Source organism: Diadema setosum, chromosome 8 (assembly GCF_964275005.1).
Source record: "Diadema setosum chromosome 8, eeDiaSeto1, whole genome shotgun sequence".
In the NCBI taxonomy this organism is placed as follows: Eukaryota; Metazoa; Echinodermata; class Echinoidea; order Diadematoida; family Diadematidae; genus Diadema; species Diadema setosum.
In genome coordinates this window covers 30,896,527-30,918,442 of record NC_092692.1, presented here as the reverse complement: position 1 = coordinate 30,918,442, position 21,916 = coordinate 30,896,527, and the positions used below count along the sequence as shown (strand labels likewise).

The following is a 21,916-nucleotide window of genomic DNA, read 5'->3' as shown; positions in this document are numbered from 1 at the left end:
CAAGTTAACATACCAACATGTAGTAATCGTGACTAAATCACAAGCAATGTTGACTGGAGCCCCAATTGCATCTTTCCATTATCATGTTCACACAAACTTGCTAATAAGCACTTAATTTCATAGATGTTATGTTATATGAATGAACTGTTCCTACCACATGCTGACACTGTAAAACAATAACAAAAATATATAATTTTATCCAAGGTGTGTTTGTACAGAACAAAGAAGCACCTACCTAAAGCATGTTTGTGTACATAACAGCAACTTCTTCTTTCTATATGTACCTACACTACCAGCTGGTAGCTTCTTATCTGGCCTCAATAGCCTAGTGCAAATTTGATTAATAAGCTTTTTATCAGGCTGATATGTTGACAAGTCTATGATAAGCCAATGACTATACTGTTGAACCCACCAATGTCTAGAGGAGCATGATGGTTAGAGCACATAAATGGGATCGTGCTTTTCTTTGTCTACCCAATCTCCATGAAACAAACGCTACTCCATTTAAAACATGAAGTACAATTGTAGAGATTAAATAATTGTACAAAACTGCATTATGTGTATTCAGGAAATGATGATCTTATTCTCCTTTGCCTCATCATTTTTTTTTTTTTTGTAAACAGGAGAGGTATTCACATTAATTATCATTATGCCACATGATTGATATAACCACTGATTATTTGATTACAGTTTCAATATTTTGTTTAATCATTAAGATACATTGTACATTGCATCTAATAAGGTCTTTAACCTTTCAATCCTTGTTTATGGCTTTTCTGTTTGTTTATTATTGTCCTTTTGTGGAGAATCAAAGAAGAGGAAGGTCTTCCCTCATTTGATTTCTTTACTTCAATTATTTCTCTATTGTGCTTATCTATTTCTCTATCTTATTTATTCTTCCTCCTGCTGCTCAAAAACAGCTTTCCATGTTCACTGAGTAGTCGAACAATCTCTAAAGACAATATACTCATTTATCCATGAATGATATATTTTTCTTTCAAGACCATTCATAATTATATTACAGGAACTGTGCACTTTGCAGATCAGCATAGTTACATACCATCAGATATATTTTCAGGAAGTACTTTCTGTATGTGTTAACATCTGTTTGGTTTGTTTGTTTGTTTGTATGTATGCTTGTTTGTCTGTTTGTTTGTTTGTTTACTTATCGAGACTTTTTTTAAACTTTTTTTTTTTTTACTTTTGATTCTCAAAACTGTTGTTGCTTGGTAATCTCACTACTCTTTGTTTATCAGTGAGTCCGTGCTTCTGTGCCTCCAGTGCCCTGGTTATGACCCATCGTTTCCCTCTCCTCTCCCCCTCCCCCCCCCCCCCCCCTTGTCCACCTCGGACTTACTACCTTCCTCACTATCTTTCTATCCTCTCATCAATCTTTCCTTACAAGAGAGCCGCCTTGTGTTCGTCAATGTGCGTTGGTATGTGTTCATGTATGTGTGTATTACTCTGTCTTTTTTTTTTTTTTTTTTTTTACTACCGCTTAGGGAAATTGTTGTTGTTGTTTTTGCTACTATCTGTTTTTTTTTTTCTGTATGAGGGGACTGCATTCTACAAGCTCTACTTTGTCGCAGTCCCCTCCATTTCCAGCAATATTGTTTATGCATTTACCACAGTGACATAACAGTTATTTTTTTGTATCTCTGTTGATAATTTACCTGTATCTTTTTTACAATGTTATTTCTGTTCATTGCATTGTGGTACTGATTTTCTGACATCTGTGTATATACGAATGTTTCATTGTACTTCCAATTATCTTGTTTGTTGGAAATGAAATAAATCAACTTGAACAACGTGAGCTTGCCCTGCTATTGAATGAGGCAAGCAGTCAGAAATGACAGGTTTACTACTGAAGGAGTTGGGCAGGTCAAATAATCAATACATTACAAAATTTGGCAAGGTAATTTGTGAAAGAGCTACCTACACCAAACACAAACTGATGTCCTTGCCATAATGAAAATATGACACTGATATTTGCTCTCTGAGTATCTAGGCGTACACACTCTATTTGCCAGACCAGTATCATGTCGTCATTCAATGAATTTCCGCCTACTCTCATGCGTCTACTGATATCTCTTTGCCTCGTTTTCGTCCCGTTGAAGCCTGCGCCCTGTTTGCAGAGTATTTGCATCACAGCACTGCAGGAGAGATCGCACCGAGATACATCACGCTGTGTGCGCAGCTGAAAGGTGGCGCTAACGGAATGGTAAACTGGGTAATCCTCTGGTCCCGCTGGGGGGGGGGGGGGGGGGGGGGAGGAGGGAGTGAGAGCGCCCGTGTCAGGGCGCTCCTCTAGGTGTGATTCAAAAACCAATGCGAGATGAGCATCGCACTTGGGGGATGGATGCAAAATGTGCAGATATGGCCGTAGGCGCCGCTTCCACGAATTCCTATTCCAAACAAATCTTTAACACATTTGTATTGTTAAAAAAAAAAGAATCAACAACAACAACAGTGCAGAAGGAAAAATGGATTCAGATTCCATTCTGTAAATATCGAGCACTTTTTTGCAGCGGATGCAGCACGTCGGAAACGGACAGGAAATGAACAGAAAATGGCTGCTGGGAAACTGACCAGTATTCAATGTCTTTGGATAAATGTAATAGGGAGTTTTCGATTGGGTGAACGAGAAGGACGTGCCGCCGAGCGCAACCGTACGTCAAGGCGTCACGTCTGTACGTTGACCCGCTGCTAAAACACATTTCGATTTCGGGCGCCGGCGTCACGTCTCGTGGCGTGTGCAGGAGGCAACCAGGCCCTGTGCCTTGCGTGCATATTAGCGGAATTTGTGACTCGTTTCTGTACTTGTAATATTTATTTTGTCTTTGACTAGATGCGTATCCTGGGAGGTATTATGTGGATTTTTAAACATGATGCATGGTAAGACTATTAGGCAAATGCACTGCTGCACTAGCTAGGCCAAAAGCACCAAAATCTGTTTGCGTACAGCATTACGTGTAAATGCATGTGTGGGACTACGGTAGGCAGTTGCAAAGTGCGAAACAGTGAAAACGGGCAAATAAAGTAGGTACCAGAGGCTGTAGTTTGTATGTCAGCGCTGTTGCTGTGACGTGTCAAGATCATAAGCTTTCATGTAATTAGAATATAAATATTCTCTCGAAAGAAAAAGGAAAACAGGTGAACTGAGCACGGATTTCCCGAGAGTCATCGTGCTCTTTCGCACGATACCCGAGAGGAGTGTGACGTCATAGCAAGGGTGGGTTGAGCGCGGCGCAACCGATTTGGGTGGACGGTGATTACCGGGGTTAACGCGTTCGAAATTTGTGCGATGAGCCGAGGGTCGACACTCGCGCATGCGCAGTACGTAAAAACTACGTCATAACAGGGTGACGCCTGGCTCAACGTGCAAATCGAAAAGTCCCTATTGATAGCACCCACAAATGTTGTGTGGAATCACGTTTGTGTGAAGGAGAAGGAGATGCAATTTTTTTTTCCCCTTAACCATACTTGTCCAAATGGATAAAAATGAAGAGGTGGCAAGAAGGAGAGAAGAACAAGGACAAAGAAGGGGAGGAAGAAGTAAAAGAAGTTTTAAAAAAAAAGAGAAAAAAAAAAGAAGCAAAAAAAAATGAAGAAAAAGAGAACAGAAAAAGAAAAGAGCAGAACACACTTGAGAATGGCAAAAGTAAAAGAAAGTGACAATATGGAATATATCTTGCATGATTAAGATGTAAAGTTAAAGAATGATAAAGAAACTACAAAGTGTTAACAAATGAAATATTGTATCAGTAAAATTTGGGGATTTATTCATAGTGAAAAGATATATTGTATCATTAAAATTTGGGGATTTATTCATAGTGAGAAGATATATTGTATCAGTAAAATTGGGGGGGGGGGTTTCATAGTGATAAGAGAACAGATCTATGAAAAGATCTATTTTTTAAAATTGGATTCTTTATCAACAGAATGACAGCTGATGAACATGTAGGCCTATGTACACATGTACATATCCATACATGACCATGTCCTTTAGATGTATGACACTTTCATGTTTTAATGACAACAATGTTGCTCAAATTTCTTCTCAATGTCACCTATACTACATGTATAATGTGTATATGACAAGACCATGAATGATTAATGGGGAAACTATGCAAACACCAGACCATCAATTAAAAGTGTGGTGTAACCACATACCTGTAACCAGGGAGGTGAGTTCTCACCTCCCTGCTGTAACTCAGCTAGCCTTTCACCAAGTTTCTCACACACATGCAATTCTTCACATGAGTAGAATACTCTGGAATCCCCTCATTCGCCCTTGGGGCGGATGCGCCAGATTATTTCCACAGGCGGACAGACATAGTTTCGATATCATTTATGCATCTAGCAGACCTGGAATATTTTTCACCATGGAGACACGACCAAACAAACGGGGATACGGAGATTTAAATATCTCGCAATCTCAAACCAAAATATGGGTATGGCATTTTTATATCACGCAGGTAGCAATGGGTTGATATTCCTATAATGTAATGTACGAGTCTGGAAGTGAAAAGCAGAGAGAGGGAGAGAGAGAGAGAGAGAGAGAGAGAGAGAGATCTTTGAAATATGGGTTATGTTTACAAACCAGAAACAAAGGCATTTTCATTATGATGTGCACTGCAAATTGTCTCACACATTATTGTATCAGCAATACACACACACTGTATACCTTTGATGTAATGGATTATTAGCCTAATTGAAGTGCAGACGGTCAGTAACACACCCAAAACTGTGGTGGGATTGTGCCCCTCTTCCGCTGAACTGATAACAAATTGCTTCGTTATTGAATAGTTTGACTCTTGAACATGGCACTTATGACTTTAGGTGCTTGGACAGAGGCTTCTGAAGTTCTAACCGGGAATACCATCATACTGTACAGCATCTTCGGGACCAGGGGCGGTAACTGGGAATAAAAGCTTCTACCTTGCCATGTGGACGTTGAGATAAAGGGCCAAGTATTACCTTTCAAACAGCTTTGGACTGGGATGCACAAACATGTTCATTTGCCCCCTCATAAAAAAAAAGAAATAATAATAATAATGACAAAAAATATAACAAATGCGTGACTAGACTAATCAAGTGGTAATTAATAATCACCTGGTTGTTCAAATTAAATCCAAAGGTGAGCACTGCAGTAGCAGTTCAGGGCATATTATAAATTGCATTGAATGTGCTGTTAATGTCATTATTAACTTTTACACATCTGTCTATTATAGCAAGAAAAACTGTATGAAGGCCTGCAGTTTCCATTCTGCACAAATCTATACACAATGTGACAACAGATGCATTGTCAGTTTTAAACACAATGAATCATTATTGAATCTATAATAACATTACATCAATGAATCTATTATCATATTTAGTCTTCACATCAAATTATTTACTGAGCATTGTACGGTCTGACGATCATTGGCCCATTTGGGAATTTTGCGGAGGTAATGGAGTTGGCCAATAAATGCTGCTGGGGCCATTATGTGACCATGTTTTGTGTGTGCATTACCTTGATCTGCACACCATGCCCCACCAGTGCTAATTACACCAAGGTACAGGTCAAGACAGGAGATAAATGGTGCTCAATCATTCACCTCAAATCACAGCACCTGTACCACACTTCAGCGAGAAGTGGACGGAAAATCAATAAGCTATGTATGAGAATGGGGCGCCTAATTCTCTGAATGCAGCTAACCCGTTTCACTTAGGCCACAAGCATTGTTAGACCGTAATAAGGAGAGAGGGAGGGGAGGAAAAAGTCTGTGGCGAGCAGGTCGCATTGAGCTAGGGCGAACAATCGCGGTCTAATCCGGGACGACAAAGCAGCAAAGAAAAGGGAAACTGTCCTCTTTGTTGAGGCTCAGGGAACCCTCGAGGAAGGTAGCTGGTCTTGAAAAGGAAACAGTTACATTGTAGCTTATACAGTTATTCCCGAAGAACAGAGGAAGGACCTGGCAATAATGGCAGCCACCTATCGCCTTAACTGAACGACTGAAAGAAGGGATGAATGAATGAAAGTGCTAATTTACCAGCTCCTTGCTGCAGCAGGCCGGTGTGACTACCCAATCAAGGGGTCGCTGAGGACGAGTTTGGAATTCATCAAGGAAGTACATGCAGTATAAAAGCCACAAAGAGCTAGCCTTTGTAACGATCGCTTCACTCTCGCCCATTTAACCGACAGAAATATGCCTGTAAATCAGCAATATTGCTTTGCTCTCCCCTCAAATTTATAGACTTATTTCCTATCCTAAATCTGTCTGTGCAATAAAGATGCTGCTGCCACTTAACTTTTAAACAGCATTATGGTATCCTGTCAAGAATATCCACTGAACAGCACCAGAGGAACTTATCCTTTCCTATACATATATCAAATACCATACTTAATGGGAAATTTATAATGATGGTTAACGATCGCTCCACATGACAGTAAACAAGATTGCATGAATACAGGGATTTGTACACTTGTAGCTACTTTGCATGATGAGAGTGCAATACTTACTGTCCTAGCTTCCCTACTCACACAAAAATAGATCGATACAAGAAAATCCTTCCACAATTCTCCTATCCACAATGTTTGATACTCAAGTCTCCCTCTTCATACACTTTACTCTACTTCCGAGTGAGAGGTCCTGGACTGAGTGCTCTCGTAAAAATCTCTACAAATCTGGACATGTCATCCGCTATACAACATTCAGCACAAATCTGCCTGAGTGTGCTGGTGCTACAAACGTACCTATGGGGGTCTCAACTACTAGTACAGGTTTCATTGACCATTTACACTACACATGCCCTCTTCTTGCCTGCGAAAAAAACAACAACTGTGGATTTAACATGGCAAGGCTGAGATTTCAGAATTCAATGAGAAAGTGCTAAGCTAAAGTGCAAACATTTTCTCTCTCTCTCTCTAAATCTCCATCTCTTTATTCCTGCATAGTCAATGGGAATCAGGCATACCATTGCAAACAGGACCAGGCACTCACATGAAAAGGGACTTCTCCAGGTATTCTTTCTCTCTCCCTCTCTGCCTATGTGTATATTTGTATGCAAGGGATAGTATTGTTGTTGGTGTTGTTTTCGTGCCAGAAATAGTCTAGGGACTCTGGGGTTTTCTAGGGTTGCACGCATGCATATCACCAGTACCAAGTATACATACGCCAGTGGTTGGCCCTCTGTATTGACTAAAGCATGCTCCACAAAGAACGACGCACTTAGCTGGCTGCACAGTCAAGGAATGTAAACTCCATAGACTCTCTTCAAAGCATGTTGAACATTAATCACAGCTGAAGCTGCTTATTGCGAAAAGTATAAGAGAAACATAGCCCCCTAAAAGAAAGCACATAAACCATAACTATACTCATTACATGTACCATCATTCATTCACAACAGTAGGTAAAAATTCACCATGGAAGAGCTTACAATCATAAGTCTACATACAATATATGTGAAAAAGTTTGATTGGCACTGACATGCATAACTTGTAGTTGGCAGTCTGTATTCAACTACGGATGCTGTAGAAATGGCCAGGTAAAATAACGAGACATTCTTTTGTGACCTCAACAAATGATCCAAACTTTGATTGGAAGTCATGTGACCAAAAATCCTGAATTTTCTTCTGTGAGGGAGTTCTCACTTGCAAATCATGACTCACCAATTAAAAAAAAAAAAAAAAAAATGATGATGAAATGCACTCTTGTACAGTGTAAGGTGATTAAATTTGTTTGTTTGTTTGTTTTTATGGCTTTTGACACAGCTGATCAGTAACTTTCACTGTAATGTCTTTGGTTTTCTACAGTCTGAACAATAATCACTGTTTACAGTGCTAGCGGCTCCTCCACCAACTTTTTAGTGTCTTCCTCTCCTCTCTAGCCTTGAGGAGAGCATAAGGTCTTCTGGCATGGGACTGAGCAGTGAACAGCAGAGAGTCATAACTCCTCAAGATGTATGTCACAATATTTTATTGAACAAACAAATCTTCATTTAACAAAGAATGTAAAACGGTTTGTTGCCGTTTGTCTTTCTTTAAATAACATGCCAATTGGTCTAGCGGGAGAAAACGCTCTCCCTACGCCCCTTATAAATGGAAACAAATGCTTGGAACATTGTTTTCATTTTATTGTGTGTATGTTACGAATTTGTTTGGTTTTGTTTTGTTTTGGTTTGGTTTTTTTTTATGACGAAACTGTCAAACCTACAGAAGGCAATTTTTTTCCAGCCTTTAGCATGTTTCTTGTGGTATAATATACATCCAACATATTAAACAATTTACAAACTCTTTTTGCCCTGAACTCTTTAAGTCTTATAATATACATATTCACTTGAATCAGATCCCCAAGTTTTATACAGCAAGGATTATCAAATTTTCTATGTTTCATTGATTTGACTTCGATACATTAGAATTACCTGAATCTCTTTAATCCTCTTGGGAGAGATTACTAGGAGACCCAAATTTATTCAAGAAGTAATTGTCAAAATGGATCAAATGCAGAATTATTCTATGCAATTTCACATTTGTGACTTTTTCAAAGAATTCGAGGAAATTGCTGACAAGATTTTATCAATCAGAAAGTCTTGCCTCCTGAATTGTTATCTTTCACAAATTGAGAAGAAACTTGACATCCATGAATTATGCTCTTTACACGTAGATATTAAAGTTTACTTAGTAGCTCCCACAAACAAAATCAGTTTGTACAGTTAGAACATGAGATGCAATCCCATCAATGGAAGATATGGCTTCTACTAAACGAGTTGAGCATCAAAGGGGTCTTCAGATGAAGACTAAGTATTTCACCTTGCTTCAATCCAGAGATGCTGCACATACAATAGATACCCCCAGCACCTACACGTAGGCAGACTCAGAAGTGGGTGCCATTGTTTGGGGAAGAATAAGGGGTGGTTTGTACGACTACACATCCATGTGGATTTTGGTGATCCAAAGGGCCTTACTTCTTCTGCCCTACATGTACTTCAAAGATATTACCACAGAAAATCTGGCAGGTACATATGTAGGGCTACATGTAAGATGAGTGGGTACTGTTGAAAGCTCTAGTATCTTATACATCGCTATCAAACACACAGACATACAGACAGACAGGCACACACTACACACATCAAATAATTTTTTAAAAAAAAGTTTTGACAAAGGGGCATGATCAGACAGATATAAGCCATTTGTTTACAGCCCATAACACAGAATAGAATGACATGGACAGATCTAAAGTCATACAACACATAGAACTTGTGTGGGCTAAGTTTTTCTTTCAATCACGGTTTCTTTGCTTGTTTTTTGTTTGTTTGTTTGTTTGTTTGTTTGTTTGTTTGTTTGTTTGTTTGTTTGTTTGTTTGTTTAATTCTAAATACTGGTAAGCATAACCTGAATTCTACATTCAAAGGTCAGTTGGTATGTTTGTTTGTTTGTTTGTTTGTTTTTGGTTTTCAATTTAAATGCTGATAAGCAGAGCCTCACGTCTACATTCATGCTCATCCCAAGTCCAATTTGCAATTTATGAAATATGTGTGTATACTGGGATGTTGAAAGTGCATTCTATATAACCATACCATGAACAATAGCCATTCATGCAGCACTTTAATACATGTTGATATAATTATCACTTTCTGCATGGCTGTTTTTATTCACTGCTCTTCACTGCTTTTTATTCACTGTTCGGTCCGGAACTTGCTACTAAAATTAGCAATACTTCTGCTCATTTTACAGATTATCTTTTTGACCAAAATCAAGAGTCTATTTATCTTAATCCAACAAGTCCCAGTGAAATCATTAGTATCACTAAATCTTTAAATAGCTCTAAATCTTGTGGCTCTGATAAAATAAGTATGATGTTATTGAAAGAAATAGTTTATCCACTCGCAGAACCGTTAAGTTATATATTTAATCTTTCTTTATCACAAGGTATTTTCCCTGATCTGCTGAAAATAGCGAAAGTAAATCCTGTACATAAAAAAGATGATCCTCATGAAATTAGCAATTATCGTCCTATTTCTTTATTGCCTAGTATATCCAAAATCTTAGAAAAAATTGTTTATAATAGACTTCTTAAATTTATTAATAAGTATGATTTACTTATTCCCAATCAATATGGTTTCAGAAAAAATTATTCAACTGATTTAGCACTAACACAAATTTATGACAAAATTACGAGTGCTTTTGCAAACAAAGAACATGTTGCAGGTATATTTTGTGATTTGAGTAAAGCATTTGATACTCTTGATCATTCTATTTTACTCACGAAACTTAGTCATTATGGTATTCGAGGACAAGCACATTTATGGCTTAAAGATTATCTAACTAATAGAAGACAATATGTTATTTTTAATGGTTGTGAATCTGACCCCCTTTTGATTAAATGTGGTGTTCCTCAAGGCTCAATTCTAGGCCCATTATTATTCCTTCTTTATGTTAATGATATTATAAATACATCCTCTCTTCTCTCTTTTGTTCTATTTGCTGACGATACGAATATATTTTATTCTCATAAAGATCTTAAGATTTTAAATGACACTCTAAATATTGAAATTAGTAAAGTATCAAATTGGTTTAAGTCTAATAAACTTTCTTTGAATATAAAAAAGACTCATTTTATTCATTTCAAACTTCATTCTCATAATGAAGATACGTTGATACATATTAACATTGATGATATCCCATTAGAAAAGAAAATGAATTCAAAATTTCTAGGAGTATATATAGATGAAAGTTTGACTTGGAATGAGCATTTACATCATGTTACAACGTGTATTTCTAGAAATATAGGGATAATTTCCAAGCTGAAGTTCTTTCTTCCTCGTTCAACTTTATTTCTATTATATAATTCCTTAATTCTCCCATATATAAGTTATTGCAATGTTGTATGGGGTACTTGCGGCTCTACCAAAATAAATTCTATATTTAAATTACAAAAGAAAGTTATACGTATTTGTACAGGATCGCATTTTCTGGCTCATACTGATTCTTTATTTCATGAGCTTAAAACATTGAAGGTTTTTGATTTGAATATTATTCAAGTAGCAGTAATTATGTTCAAATATATACATCATCAACTTCCATCATCGTTTGATAACATGTTTAGGTTCAATACTTCTGTCCATTCGTACCCTACTCGTATATGTAGAAATTTCCACCTTTTGAATCCCAAATTATTAGTGACACATAAATCTATAAGATATTCGGGTCCGGATATTTGGAATAATCTCCCGGATAATATAAAGTCTTGTTCAAGTATTTATTCTTTGAAAGCTTCACTTAAACGATATTTGATACAATTATATTCTCCAAACCAATTGAGCTAACAAATATTTATAGTATAGATTGTCATCTTATTGTCAATCTCTATTTTCTTCCTTCAACTGCATCTTGCACTCTCACCTGCAACTGCACTGCACTCACCTGATCACCTTCCTCCAAGAGAGTTATGTCGTTGGATAGTCATTTTATGAGGCCTCCATCCATTTCAAGTTTAATCGCTTATGATGGTGGTCTCCTGCATTCAATTATCTCTGTTGTTTACTGAAAAATACTGTATATTTTATTTCATGTTTCTGTGTATCAACATTGCTCAATGCAATCACCTATGTGAATCTATTTATGTACTGTTATCGATTCATTTCATTGCACTTGTTATTCTTTGTCTTTGTACTTTTTGAATTTTGCATTCAAATTGCATTTGATTGAATGCAGAAATAAAAGCAAACAAACAAACAAACAATTAAAAGATCATCCATGGATGCTTTGAAAAGTCTCTGGTCCAGTGTTCATTGCAGACCACTACTAACTGTAAACTGGTGTATTCCTACAGCTAATTATAAATAGTGTAATGACTGATATAATTACAATGACCAGGTGGTGATCTGTAAAATATACAATAGCACTTCACTACAGGGGCTCATCCAACTCTAGTCAATGGTTCAGATCAACAATCAGTGTGCCTTTTGTTGCCGATCCAACTGCACGCTCTCATCAAAAGGGCAGTCACCTCTGACAATAGGCTGTAACAGCTTCTTTATCTGATATGGCAAAGCTCTTCAAAGCAGGAATTTCTCATACCAATTTTGAAGCTACAATTACCGTGAAAAAAAAAATAACAGAAGTCCCGTTATTCACACAAAACATTAAACTCACAATGGGCATAAATTGGCAGATGATAATCAATCTGTTTCATGCACAGGTTTTGTCACAATGGGTGACTGACTAATGATGCAGAAAATGGGATTTTTGCAGGAAGAAATGGTTCAACCACTGACATAAGGAGATATTGGTCTTAAATTTGTTTACATTTTTTCCAACATTCTGAGATATCAAAGGCAATGCGACCTGCACAGAGCACAGTGTACAGTAAGAGATGAGGCATTTCTTTTCATACAATTTAAAGACAGATTGCAATCTTGTGTTGTACAAAATCTGGAGATGGTCTTGGCAATTCATCTTGGCAATTCATGTTTTAAAAGTTTTACAAACAAAGGAAAAGCTCCAACATTTTCCTGGGACAATCCCAGTTTTTATCATCAGTATCAATCTGTACTCATATGGTCTGGTTTAAAGAGTAAATTGCCTAAGAGAGGAACAATTAAAACCCTCTTGGAACGAACTTGAACTAGAGGGCTGGCTGAAAGCAACAGTAAAAAAACAAAACAAATACAAATGACTGCAATAAAGCAGCTGGTACTAGAAAAGTTACATCAGTTTGAATGACAGGAAGTCACCTAGAATTGACATCCAATGGAGCCTTTAATACAGCTTTACTGGTCAGTTGGCTTTGACACCACATGCATTTAAAGGGACGGTACAGTATTGGTGGCGATGAGAATAGGGCTTTTAACTTTTTGCGAGATACCAAGAAAACACTTATGATATAGTACAGAGCATACCATTTTAAGAGGAATTCAAAGTTTATTTGATGAAAATTGGGTTTGGAATGAGTGAAACATCCAAAAACTAAGTATACAACGATCGTAATAAAGTGTGGGTCCCACACTTTATTAGAATCGCTCTTTTTTGGATATCTCAGCCATTTCAAAACCCATTTTCATCAAATAAATGTTGAATTCCTCATGGAATTACATGCTTTTTCATATTTCATAAGAGGTTTCTCATTATCTCACCAAAAAATTTTAGAAACCTGAAATTAAGTCTTAACCAAAACTATACGATCCCTTTAAGGCCCTACATAATACTATATTGTCCATTTGCTTCAGCAATAACTCTCTCCCATCAAAAAGTATAAAAGCTTAACACATCAATTTACTTAGCCTCATAATTCATTCACTCTTTTCCCATCAGTTTGAACACAAAAACTACAAATAAAATCATATTTTGGGTCAATGATTACACAACAGCAACCCATTTCCCCCTAAAAGTCATTGTCACTTGGATTATATCATGAGACAAGAGTTCAAGGTGATTTGATGTATTAAAGGATTCATATTCTGCACAGTACTTTCGAATACAAGGTCCACCTTTGAAGACAAATGAGATGGGCAGGGCTTTTGCAATATAGACCCCTACTTGTTTCAATTTTAACCTTTCACTCAAATCTTCATCTCCTGTTTCACATCATTTGTTATCAATCAGTCAATCACTCTCAACAAGGGTCATTGTCCTTTTATAGTTATACAATAGAAGGATACTGCATCAAGTTCACACCAATACAGTGTACTAGTTTACTAGGAATCTGAAAATACATGTAGTCCAGCACACTGCCAATGTATTCTTGTGTACAATTGTATGTATCATGTATGTATGTATGTATGTGTGTGTGTGTGTGTGTGTGTGTGTGTCTGTATGTGGATGTGTATGTTAGTATACTAATAGGACATATACTGTATGTGTGTCAGCAGAAGAAGAAAAAAAAAAGGAAGACAGAGCATACTATCCATGCAATTTTACCTCTACCATTGCCTATGTCATTAGAATATTTGCCCAAAACAATGTTGGCTGCCACATTTTTAGCCCAATACTACCTGAAATTATAGCAAACTTAAGAAACATGACCAGTAATATGTAGTAATGTATGCTGGACAATGAGATTGTAACCCCACAGAGGGTTGCCTGGCTGAATTACCGGTACCCAGGTATTTCTCGATTGCTTTTGCTATTTCTGTATAAGGGTACATGTATAGGCCAAGCAGTATGGCTCTGAAGTACAACACAGATGTAACAAATTGTAGCAAAACAATCCACACATTTAGAAAGACATGTTTTGCAAACTGAATTGGCAGAGAAGAATTGATAAAAATATATATAATGCTTAGAAATTCAATATCACAACACTACAGACAAAGCACCATATTTCAAGTCGTGGGTTATAATACAACATCATGTACAATTGTACAAATTGCATCTCTGTGATATCACACTAATGGGATCTGTTCCCTATCCTACAATTGTTAGACAAAGGCCACCAACTCAAGTTCTACGGCTGATAGACAGAGCAAAGACAGCTGTGCAATATTCCCAAGAAATGATAAGGGAAAAAACAAAACAGAACTCAATGGCATCACACATTGACACCGGCGACCAAAGTACACATATCAACCATCTACTGTAATAGCAAATATAATGCCATCTAGACCTCTCCATCAACCTGCATATCGAGAACAAATTGCTCACTGCTTGACTAATGGATACCAATTAATTTTTCTTCATCCTCTCGTGCGAGTTTGCCCGGTGACGGGGGAAATATTTGTTCTGTGGGGCTCACAAAGTTTGCATAATCACCTACATTTTGGTTATGAATGGTGAAAGTGTAGATTTTACAGCACCTTCATTGCAATGGTCCCAACTTCACATCACATATCATCCTCATCTCCAAAATGACAGACATTGATGACAATAATATTTTACGGCATTGCTCTCCTTCCCCCACATTTAAGACTTTTGCAACAAGCATCTAAATGTGTCATTATCATTACATACAAGCAGACAGCCAGTAGCAATGAAAGAGTTAACCAAGTTTATGAGAGGTGTGCAGGTTTCCTGGCCCTCGGTATGGTGGGAAAGCAGACACATGTGCAAATATTGAACTACCTGCTCCATTCCTAAAAGCATTTTTATGAATGCATATTAAATGATGCCAAAGCAATGATGCATTTGTCTACAATCATGACTCTACTACACTTTAAACAAGAAGCAGAAAACTGGAGTATCCATGTATTTCTGTTTCATTTTGTCTGTCCATACACATGAATTATTAACAAGATATGAAAACTGGTATACAATGTAGCTTGGTGCAGATTCCAAATCAATTCAGCAGTAAATGACAGCCAGTTTTCAATACATTGACATCCATTGTTAAAAGGCACTTCATAATCAGGTATGCACTTGAAACGTCTACAGACATGTAGTAAAGTACATGTACTTACACTATTCAAGATTAACCAGCATCTATTTTAAGATATGATGCCTTATTCTGACAATGTTATTTTCAACTATGGCCAAGCACGTTGTTCTGTGAGTAGAAATTTGAGAGTCAAATATCACATGATCATTAATTACCATCCCCTGGGATATGGCTTATTCATCAATCCACATTGACTATTTTAAAAATGGAAGTGTCAAGATTGAATATAAGGGGCCTACCTGAACTTAGAAAGTGAACTGAAAACAAAGACAAAAGACAATTTTACTGATCTTCTTGCACTTCCGACAGATGATTGAACATCAGCTCATTTCCTCTAGACAGGTGTAAAGAATGCATCACAGTTATAAGCAGTTTGTTTCATGCAAAGGAGAGGTGAGAGAACCTTTGCAACCGACAAACACTGTCAAAAATGATGCATACTGCCCCGTCTGCTCAGCAAGTTGCCCTCCCACTCCCCCTGCCCCTCCCCCATTCATGCCATTGAGTTTGGGACATTAACGATCCTCCCTTTTTTTACTCGAGATGTTTACACGCAGAGCATCAGAGTGTGACATTAAAACAATCTCCACTGACTAGCTGCACTCTGACCAGGGTGCCTACCCCCTTGATGTCGGGCACGCGACACAGCTTGATGTCGCCCTAACATGCGGTGAGAAATTGTTATGGTGACAGGTGAATGACAAATGGGTAATTTGGGGAGAGAGGGCTGGGCACACAATCTAAATTTCCTAGTTTCTCGAATCAAGCACTGGATGGTGCAAGGAATATTCTAAATGCAGCCTGATCACCTGAATCAGTCATAACACTTTAATGCAGAGAAGATACAGAACAAGGATGGAGACTATTTTACCTTCAAGAAAATGTCAGATCTGATCTCTTTTGAAGTCAAGGTTTTAGACAATCACACTTTCTCTTAATAGAATTTTATAGAAGTTTATGAAGACTACTGGTCTCGCAAATCCTCCTCAGTAAAACTGAGCACTTTTCTTTATGATCGCCATAAAATTCTGTGTTATGTCATCTACATGACAAATTGCAACGACAGTATCATATGTGATTACTGATCTCATGTTAATTTGGATGCTTGCAACAAAACTAAATACAATATCTTTGTTAGAAGCCCCTGTTATGAAGGGTTTCTTCTCATTAAAGTAGAAGATGCATTGTCTGATTTTCAGTGCATTACTAGATGATAAACTGAATGAAATATCCAACTGTATCAGTTATACCTGGCAAGGCCGAGGTTATAAAAAAAAAAAAAAAAAAAGATCCATAGTTATTTCTACGATATCATCAGACTCTTATTAATTAGTTATATGAACCAATCAATGTCAGGACATCAAATAGTCTAAGGATATTTCTTGATGAAATGACATGTCTATCACGTGACAATTACAATTAATCAAGCTAATTAGCACTTCAATAATGGAGAGTGTTAACTGAACCTAAATATTGTTATCAAATGACCAATGGCTTACAAGCAAATGAATATCAAAGCATCATGCCATCTTACTGCCAATTTTGGACATGTCAATGTTGTTGTACCTATAGTATACATTCAATTCAATTAAATTTGTATGATTTTATTTCCATACAGAGTAAATCACAAAGCATATAAGTAATGCTTACATTTTAAGGAACTTAAAATATTATGTACTACATTTCAGTTTTCAATTCAATTCAATTTAAATCTATTTCATTTTTGGAAGAGAACATAGACATTTCACTTTCTTTGGTAACAGAGAATAAGGTTTCACAGGCAAAACAAAGCAAACTGAGAAGAGTATGCTATAATTGCAGAACCTTTCTACTTTGATAATATGGACATTGCATGATCAGTCATCACCTCATTGTATTCATGGACTCTGTGACAGCAGTTGACTTACAGTCTGCAATCTTAATATCATGCGGAGTCAGTATTCAGGAATGAGACATAAATATTGTGTGTGCTCTTAGTAACAGTCACAAACCATCTAAATAAAGCATTATCTGCCTTGCCTTTGCACAGAAAATGGAGCTTTGCAGCTTTGCAGAGAATATTTCAAAGTGATTGAATGAACACACAGTCAAGGTAAAACTGAAAGAATATAAAAATAACTAGATTCTACCAGGTGATGCCTAACAAAGGCACATTTCCTTATAGAATAAGAACCAAAGCAGCTGCCATGTATCCTGTGTACAAGTTGTATTTTTAAGGGGTCGTATAGTTTTGGTTGAGACCTAATTTCAGGTTTCTAACATTTTTTGGTGAGATGATGAGAAACCTCTTATGAAATATGAAAGAGCATGTACAATTTGTAATTCTATGAGGAATTCAATGTTTATTTGATGAAAATTGGTTTTGAAATGGCTGAGATCATATCCAAAAAAGAGCGACACTAATAAAGTGTGGGACCCACATTTTATTATGATCGCTTTGTTTTACTTTGTTTTTGGATGTTTTGGTCATTCCAAACCCGATTTTCATCAAATAAACTTAAAATGGTATGATCTGTATTATATTATATCATATTAGTGTTTTCTTGGTATCTCGCAAAAAGTTTAAAAGCCCAATTCTCATCTCCACCAATACTGTACCATCCCTTTAAAGTGTCCTTTGTAACAAATGTCGTCATCAACATTAACAATGATTTCTTGTTTCCTTTAGTGAGGGGAGTGTGTGCTTGAATATCTCGTTGCTTTGCTTCAATTCTGCTAGTACAAGTAGTAGTAGTACGAGTAGTAGGCCTACAGTGTTGAACACATCACAGGTGAACTAGGTGTTCTAGGTCTGTTGTTCATTAGTTTATATAGAATTAGAGTCTTAGTACGATCTTGTTGCTGAAGTGACCGTACAAACATTTGTTAGATACATTAGATACATACATACTGTACACGGGTCGGCCCCTCTTTGTTTTGGGTTTTGTGTATGTGTGTGTGTGTGTGTGTGTGTGTGTGTGTGTGATATCCAGTACATCTTTATTATCTCAATTATATCATAAGAATATAGGCCTAATCTGATATGTATGATGAGATTCTTCTATATCATTTGTATATAGGCTAGAGAGAAAACATCAGAATGATTCTGTCAAGGTTCACTGTACTGTAAGTTAGGAATAAGTTACAGTAGGCCTATATAATATTAGCATTTTTTTTTTTAATTCTATAGACCGAGGGATCAGGGAGTAGGCCCAGGGGCTAGTAACGTTAGCTAGAATCCACTAGATCCTTCGGTGCGAGACCTTTTAACCCTCGTCTCCTCGATTAACCTGAATGTTCACCTCGACCGCCCTTTATAGTATACTATAGTTTGTTTAACAATTAACAAAAGTTACCTGTTCTTTGGATGGGCACTGTGAATCTTCATTTTTATGGTCGTCTGGAGCTTTATTGTCGCCAGTATTTCCAAGAGGATTAGTTACAGCTACACCGGCAGTCTGAACGGAGTTCGATAAGGGCTCCTGATCCTGGACATTGTCTCCGCCGACATCTCGGCGCGAATTATTGTTGCTCTCGCTCCCAATTTTTCCGGCATTCACAGACGAAAATTTGTCTCCCGTTATCGCAACTCTATCCCGTATTTCACCATCGATGATCACTATATTTCCGATTTCTGTTGCCATCTTCATTGAAAATATAGTCCAAATGAGTAAGGCAGGTCACACAAGGAGCAAACAATAATTTTGTTCCGAAGACAGTCCGATTAACGGAATTCCGCAAGCACGTCAGTGTTGACAATGATTACCGTTTGGTCCGAGGTCCGTGTATCAACAATCACAGGAGTGTCAGATATTCTGGAAATCACTTTCATTCATCCAAGGAGAAAACATCGCAAGAAACGGAAACTTTTCAGTGGGTTTCAAACCATTTCAAACATGCATGAAGAATGCGATCCTTCTATAGTAGCTATCCTCTCACTTTCAGTCGTCTTTATATTCCTCGATCCTAAAAGTTTACGATGAACTCAAGAAAAACAACTCATTTAACCTCATAATGAAAAGGCATCCTAGAGAACGGGACTAGCGGCGGCGGCGGCGAATGTGTGTGTGTGTTCGCCTATCACTAACGATGGATTGTGGTTGTCGGTGATTGGTCGTGTGTTCACAACTCTGTGGTTCACTGAGCGAAATGTTGTGTGCTTTGCCGAAAGCATTATTTTGGTGGAAAGTTACATGTCGCCCTCTATGTTTACGTACCATACAGGGAAAAGCGGCGGCAGTCTATGCCTACTCGGTACCAGTAATATTTTCAGCTTTTTTAATAATACTTTTTGTACTATAATGGGTTCCCTGCTGTGGTTGTACACATTATTTCTTTGTTTTGTTCTTACTTTTATCCACCTCAGTAACTGTTACCTGCTTGCCATTTGATCTCTTTAGAATCTGCATTATCATCACTGATAGATTAGCGCTTATTCAAGGCCAGACAGTTGAAAAATGAAGTTTCACAAAGTCACATGTATTCTGGCTTTTTTGTTTTTGTTTTTTTTTATCCCAAGATTATTCTTGCTTTTATTTTTTTTTTTATACAACATGGCAAAATTTAATGATTTCTCAGACATAAAAGATTTCAAAGTTTCCACAATTTGCAAATAAGTGCACAATAAGTTACTTAATCTGAATGTGTTGCCAAGAAGACTGAATTCTTTGTTTATTTTTACTTGATTTGCAGCTAAAGTCTTTACTCAAAATTGACTCGTTGTCTCTCTTTTTTTTTGGGGGGGGGGAGAGGAAGGGTGTGTGTGTCTCTCTCTCTTTCTCTCTTCAAATGAATATAGATGGAAGATTTGCTTCAAACTGGATATGACATAATTCTCATATGCCGATTATCTAATGTATTCATATATTGATTTGAGAATCTGCTATAATAATAATAATAATAATAATAATAATAATAATAATAATAATAATTATAATTATAATAATAATTATTATTATTATCATTATATTATTATTATTATGATAATATTACTATTATAACAATAATAACAATAATCATAATAATAATAGTAATAATAATAATAACAATAATAATGAATGCAAACATACATACATACATACAATTTATAGACCTATAGAGTCATTTTCCATTTCAATTCAAATTCTCAAGGCTCTTTACACAGAAAAACAGACTGAAATATATAACAATAAAAGAAGAGGAAGAAGAAACAGAAGACGAAAAACACAATATTATCAAACACTGATCATAATCTCGTTGGTAAAAATTTGCATCCATGTGATGCGATGTCTGGCAAGACTTGTGCATGTTTTCTGGAATAAACCAGCAATAACCTTTGCTCAAAATATACAGTAGGACCCCATGAACATACAAGGCGTTGATCTTGTTTCAGAGAATTTCCTCGTGCTAGCTGTAGTAATGCCACCTTATAATCTTTTAAGAACCAAAGAATTACGAAAGAAAAAAAAATGAAAATATTTGTCTCACTGGATTGTTTCACTGGAACTGGATCCATTTCACTCTGTTGAGAACAAAATTGTGTCTGCTGCGACAAAAAAAAAAAAACCTTCATAAATAAAAGAAAGAAAAAGATCACTGGTCGTATCAATACACCACTGAAAAATACAGTACAATTAAAAGAAGAATATTTTGTGAAGATACCGTATTTATCTACAATGAGGGTCTAGAGCAAGGTTCTTCTTCTTCTTCTTCCTGCCTCCTTCAATAAGTTGTTCAAAGATTCTTGCAGACTGTGTTATTTACATTATAATACAGTTTATTTACAGATATTTACAACACATAGCAAATATGAAAAACAAAGATTAGCCACTGTGATCAACCGTTATTCGGTTACGGAATGCTCCCACAGATGGCGCTGCAACAATTTCCGAGGACAGGGAATTTCAGCTCCTTATTATTGTTCTCGGGAAAAAGAACGAATGGCGATGTGATTCAGTTCTTGAATACTGTATGGTATCTGATAGGAATGTGGTTGGGTGGCTCTCGTCAACTGAGTAACCTGTTTGATATTACTAGTATAGTCTTATGCCGAAAGATGAGTAAGATTTTTACGTATTTTGTACATCATGGTAAAGACTGTCATTTTCTTAGCCCTGTTCTAGAGTGGTCCAATCAAGTTCTTGCAGCATTTAGTGACGCTTTCAAGAGGTGATGGTTACGATTCAGAGTAGGCTTACTCAGTAAATCTCGCAGCTCTCATGGTCTCTGCACCATTCCACTTTGTGGTTCACAGAACTTCTTGTGGAGGGAGCTGAGGTATCAAGGTACAAGGTGCGTGAACTTTATGTGGAGCGAGAGGGTGTGTCATACTACCCTCGCCATAATGAATAGGTAATGAGAGTAATGTACAGCTTTAGGATCTCCAACTTGCATTCGATCGTAAGATTTCCATATATGGAAAACATATCTCACAAACGCGTAAGTCTCATTTGCATATTATGTGCAATATGGTAGAGAACAATATAATGGGGGAAATATGACATATTATGAACAAATATTCAAATACGGAATTAGTTAATGGCTTCTCATGTATTCTAAACGCCTCCTTTTTTTAATCTTTTAATCAAATTCTTGTTAAA

General features: G+C 36.8%; 1 protein-coding gene across 1 annotated transcript in view; it reads right to left on the bottom strand.

Moving 5' to 3' along the window:
• The window catches only part of LOC140232200 (RNA binding protein fox-1 homolog 2-like), a 342,360-nt gene extending 323,082 nt beyond the window's left edge, over positions 1-19,278 (bottom strand). Inside the window, 1 exon segment of the mRNA XM_072312338.1 lies at positions 18,695-19,278. Coding sequence (XP_072168439.1) covers positions 18,695-18,988 — 294 coding nt within the window. The 5' untranslated portion in view covers positions 18,989-19,278.
• Between the last annotated feature and the right edge of the window lie 2,638 nt (positions 19,279-21,916).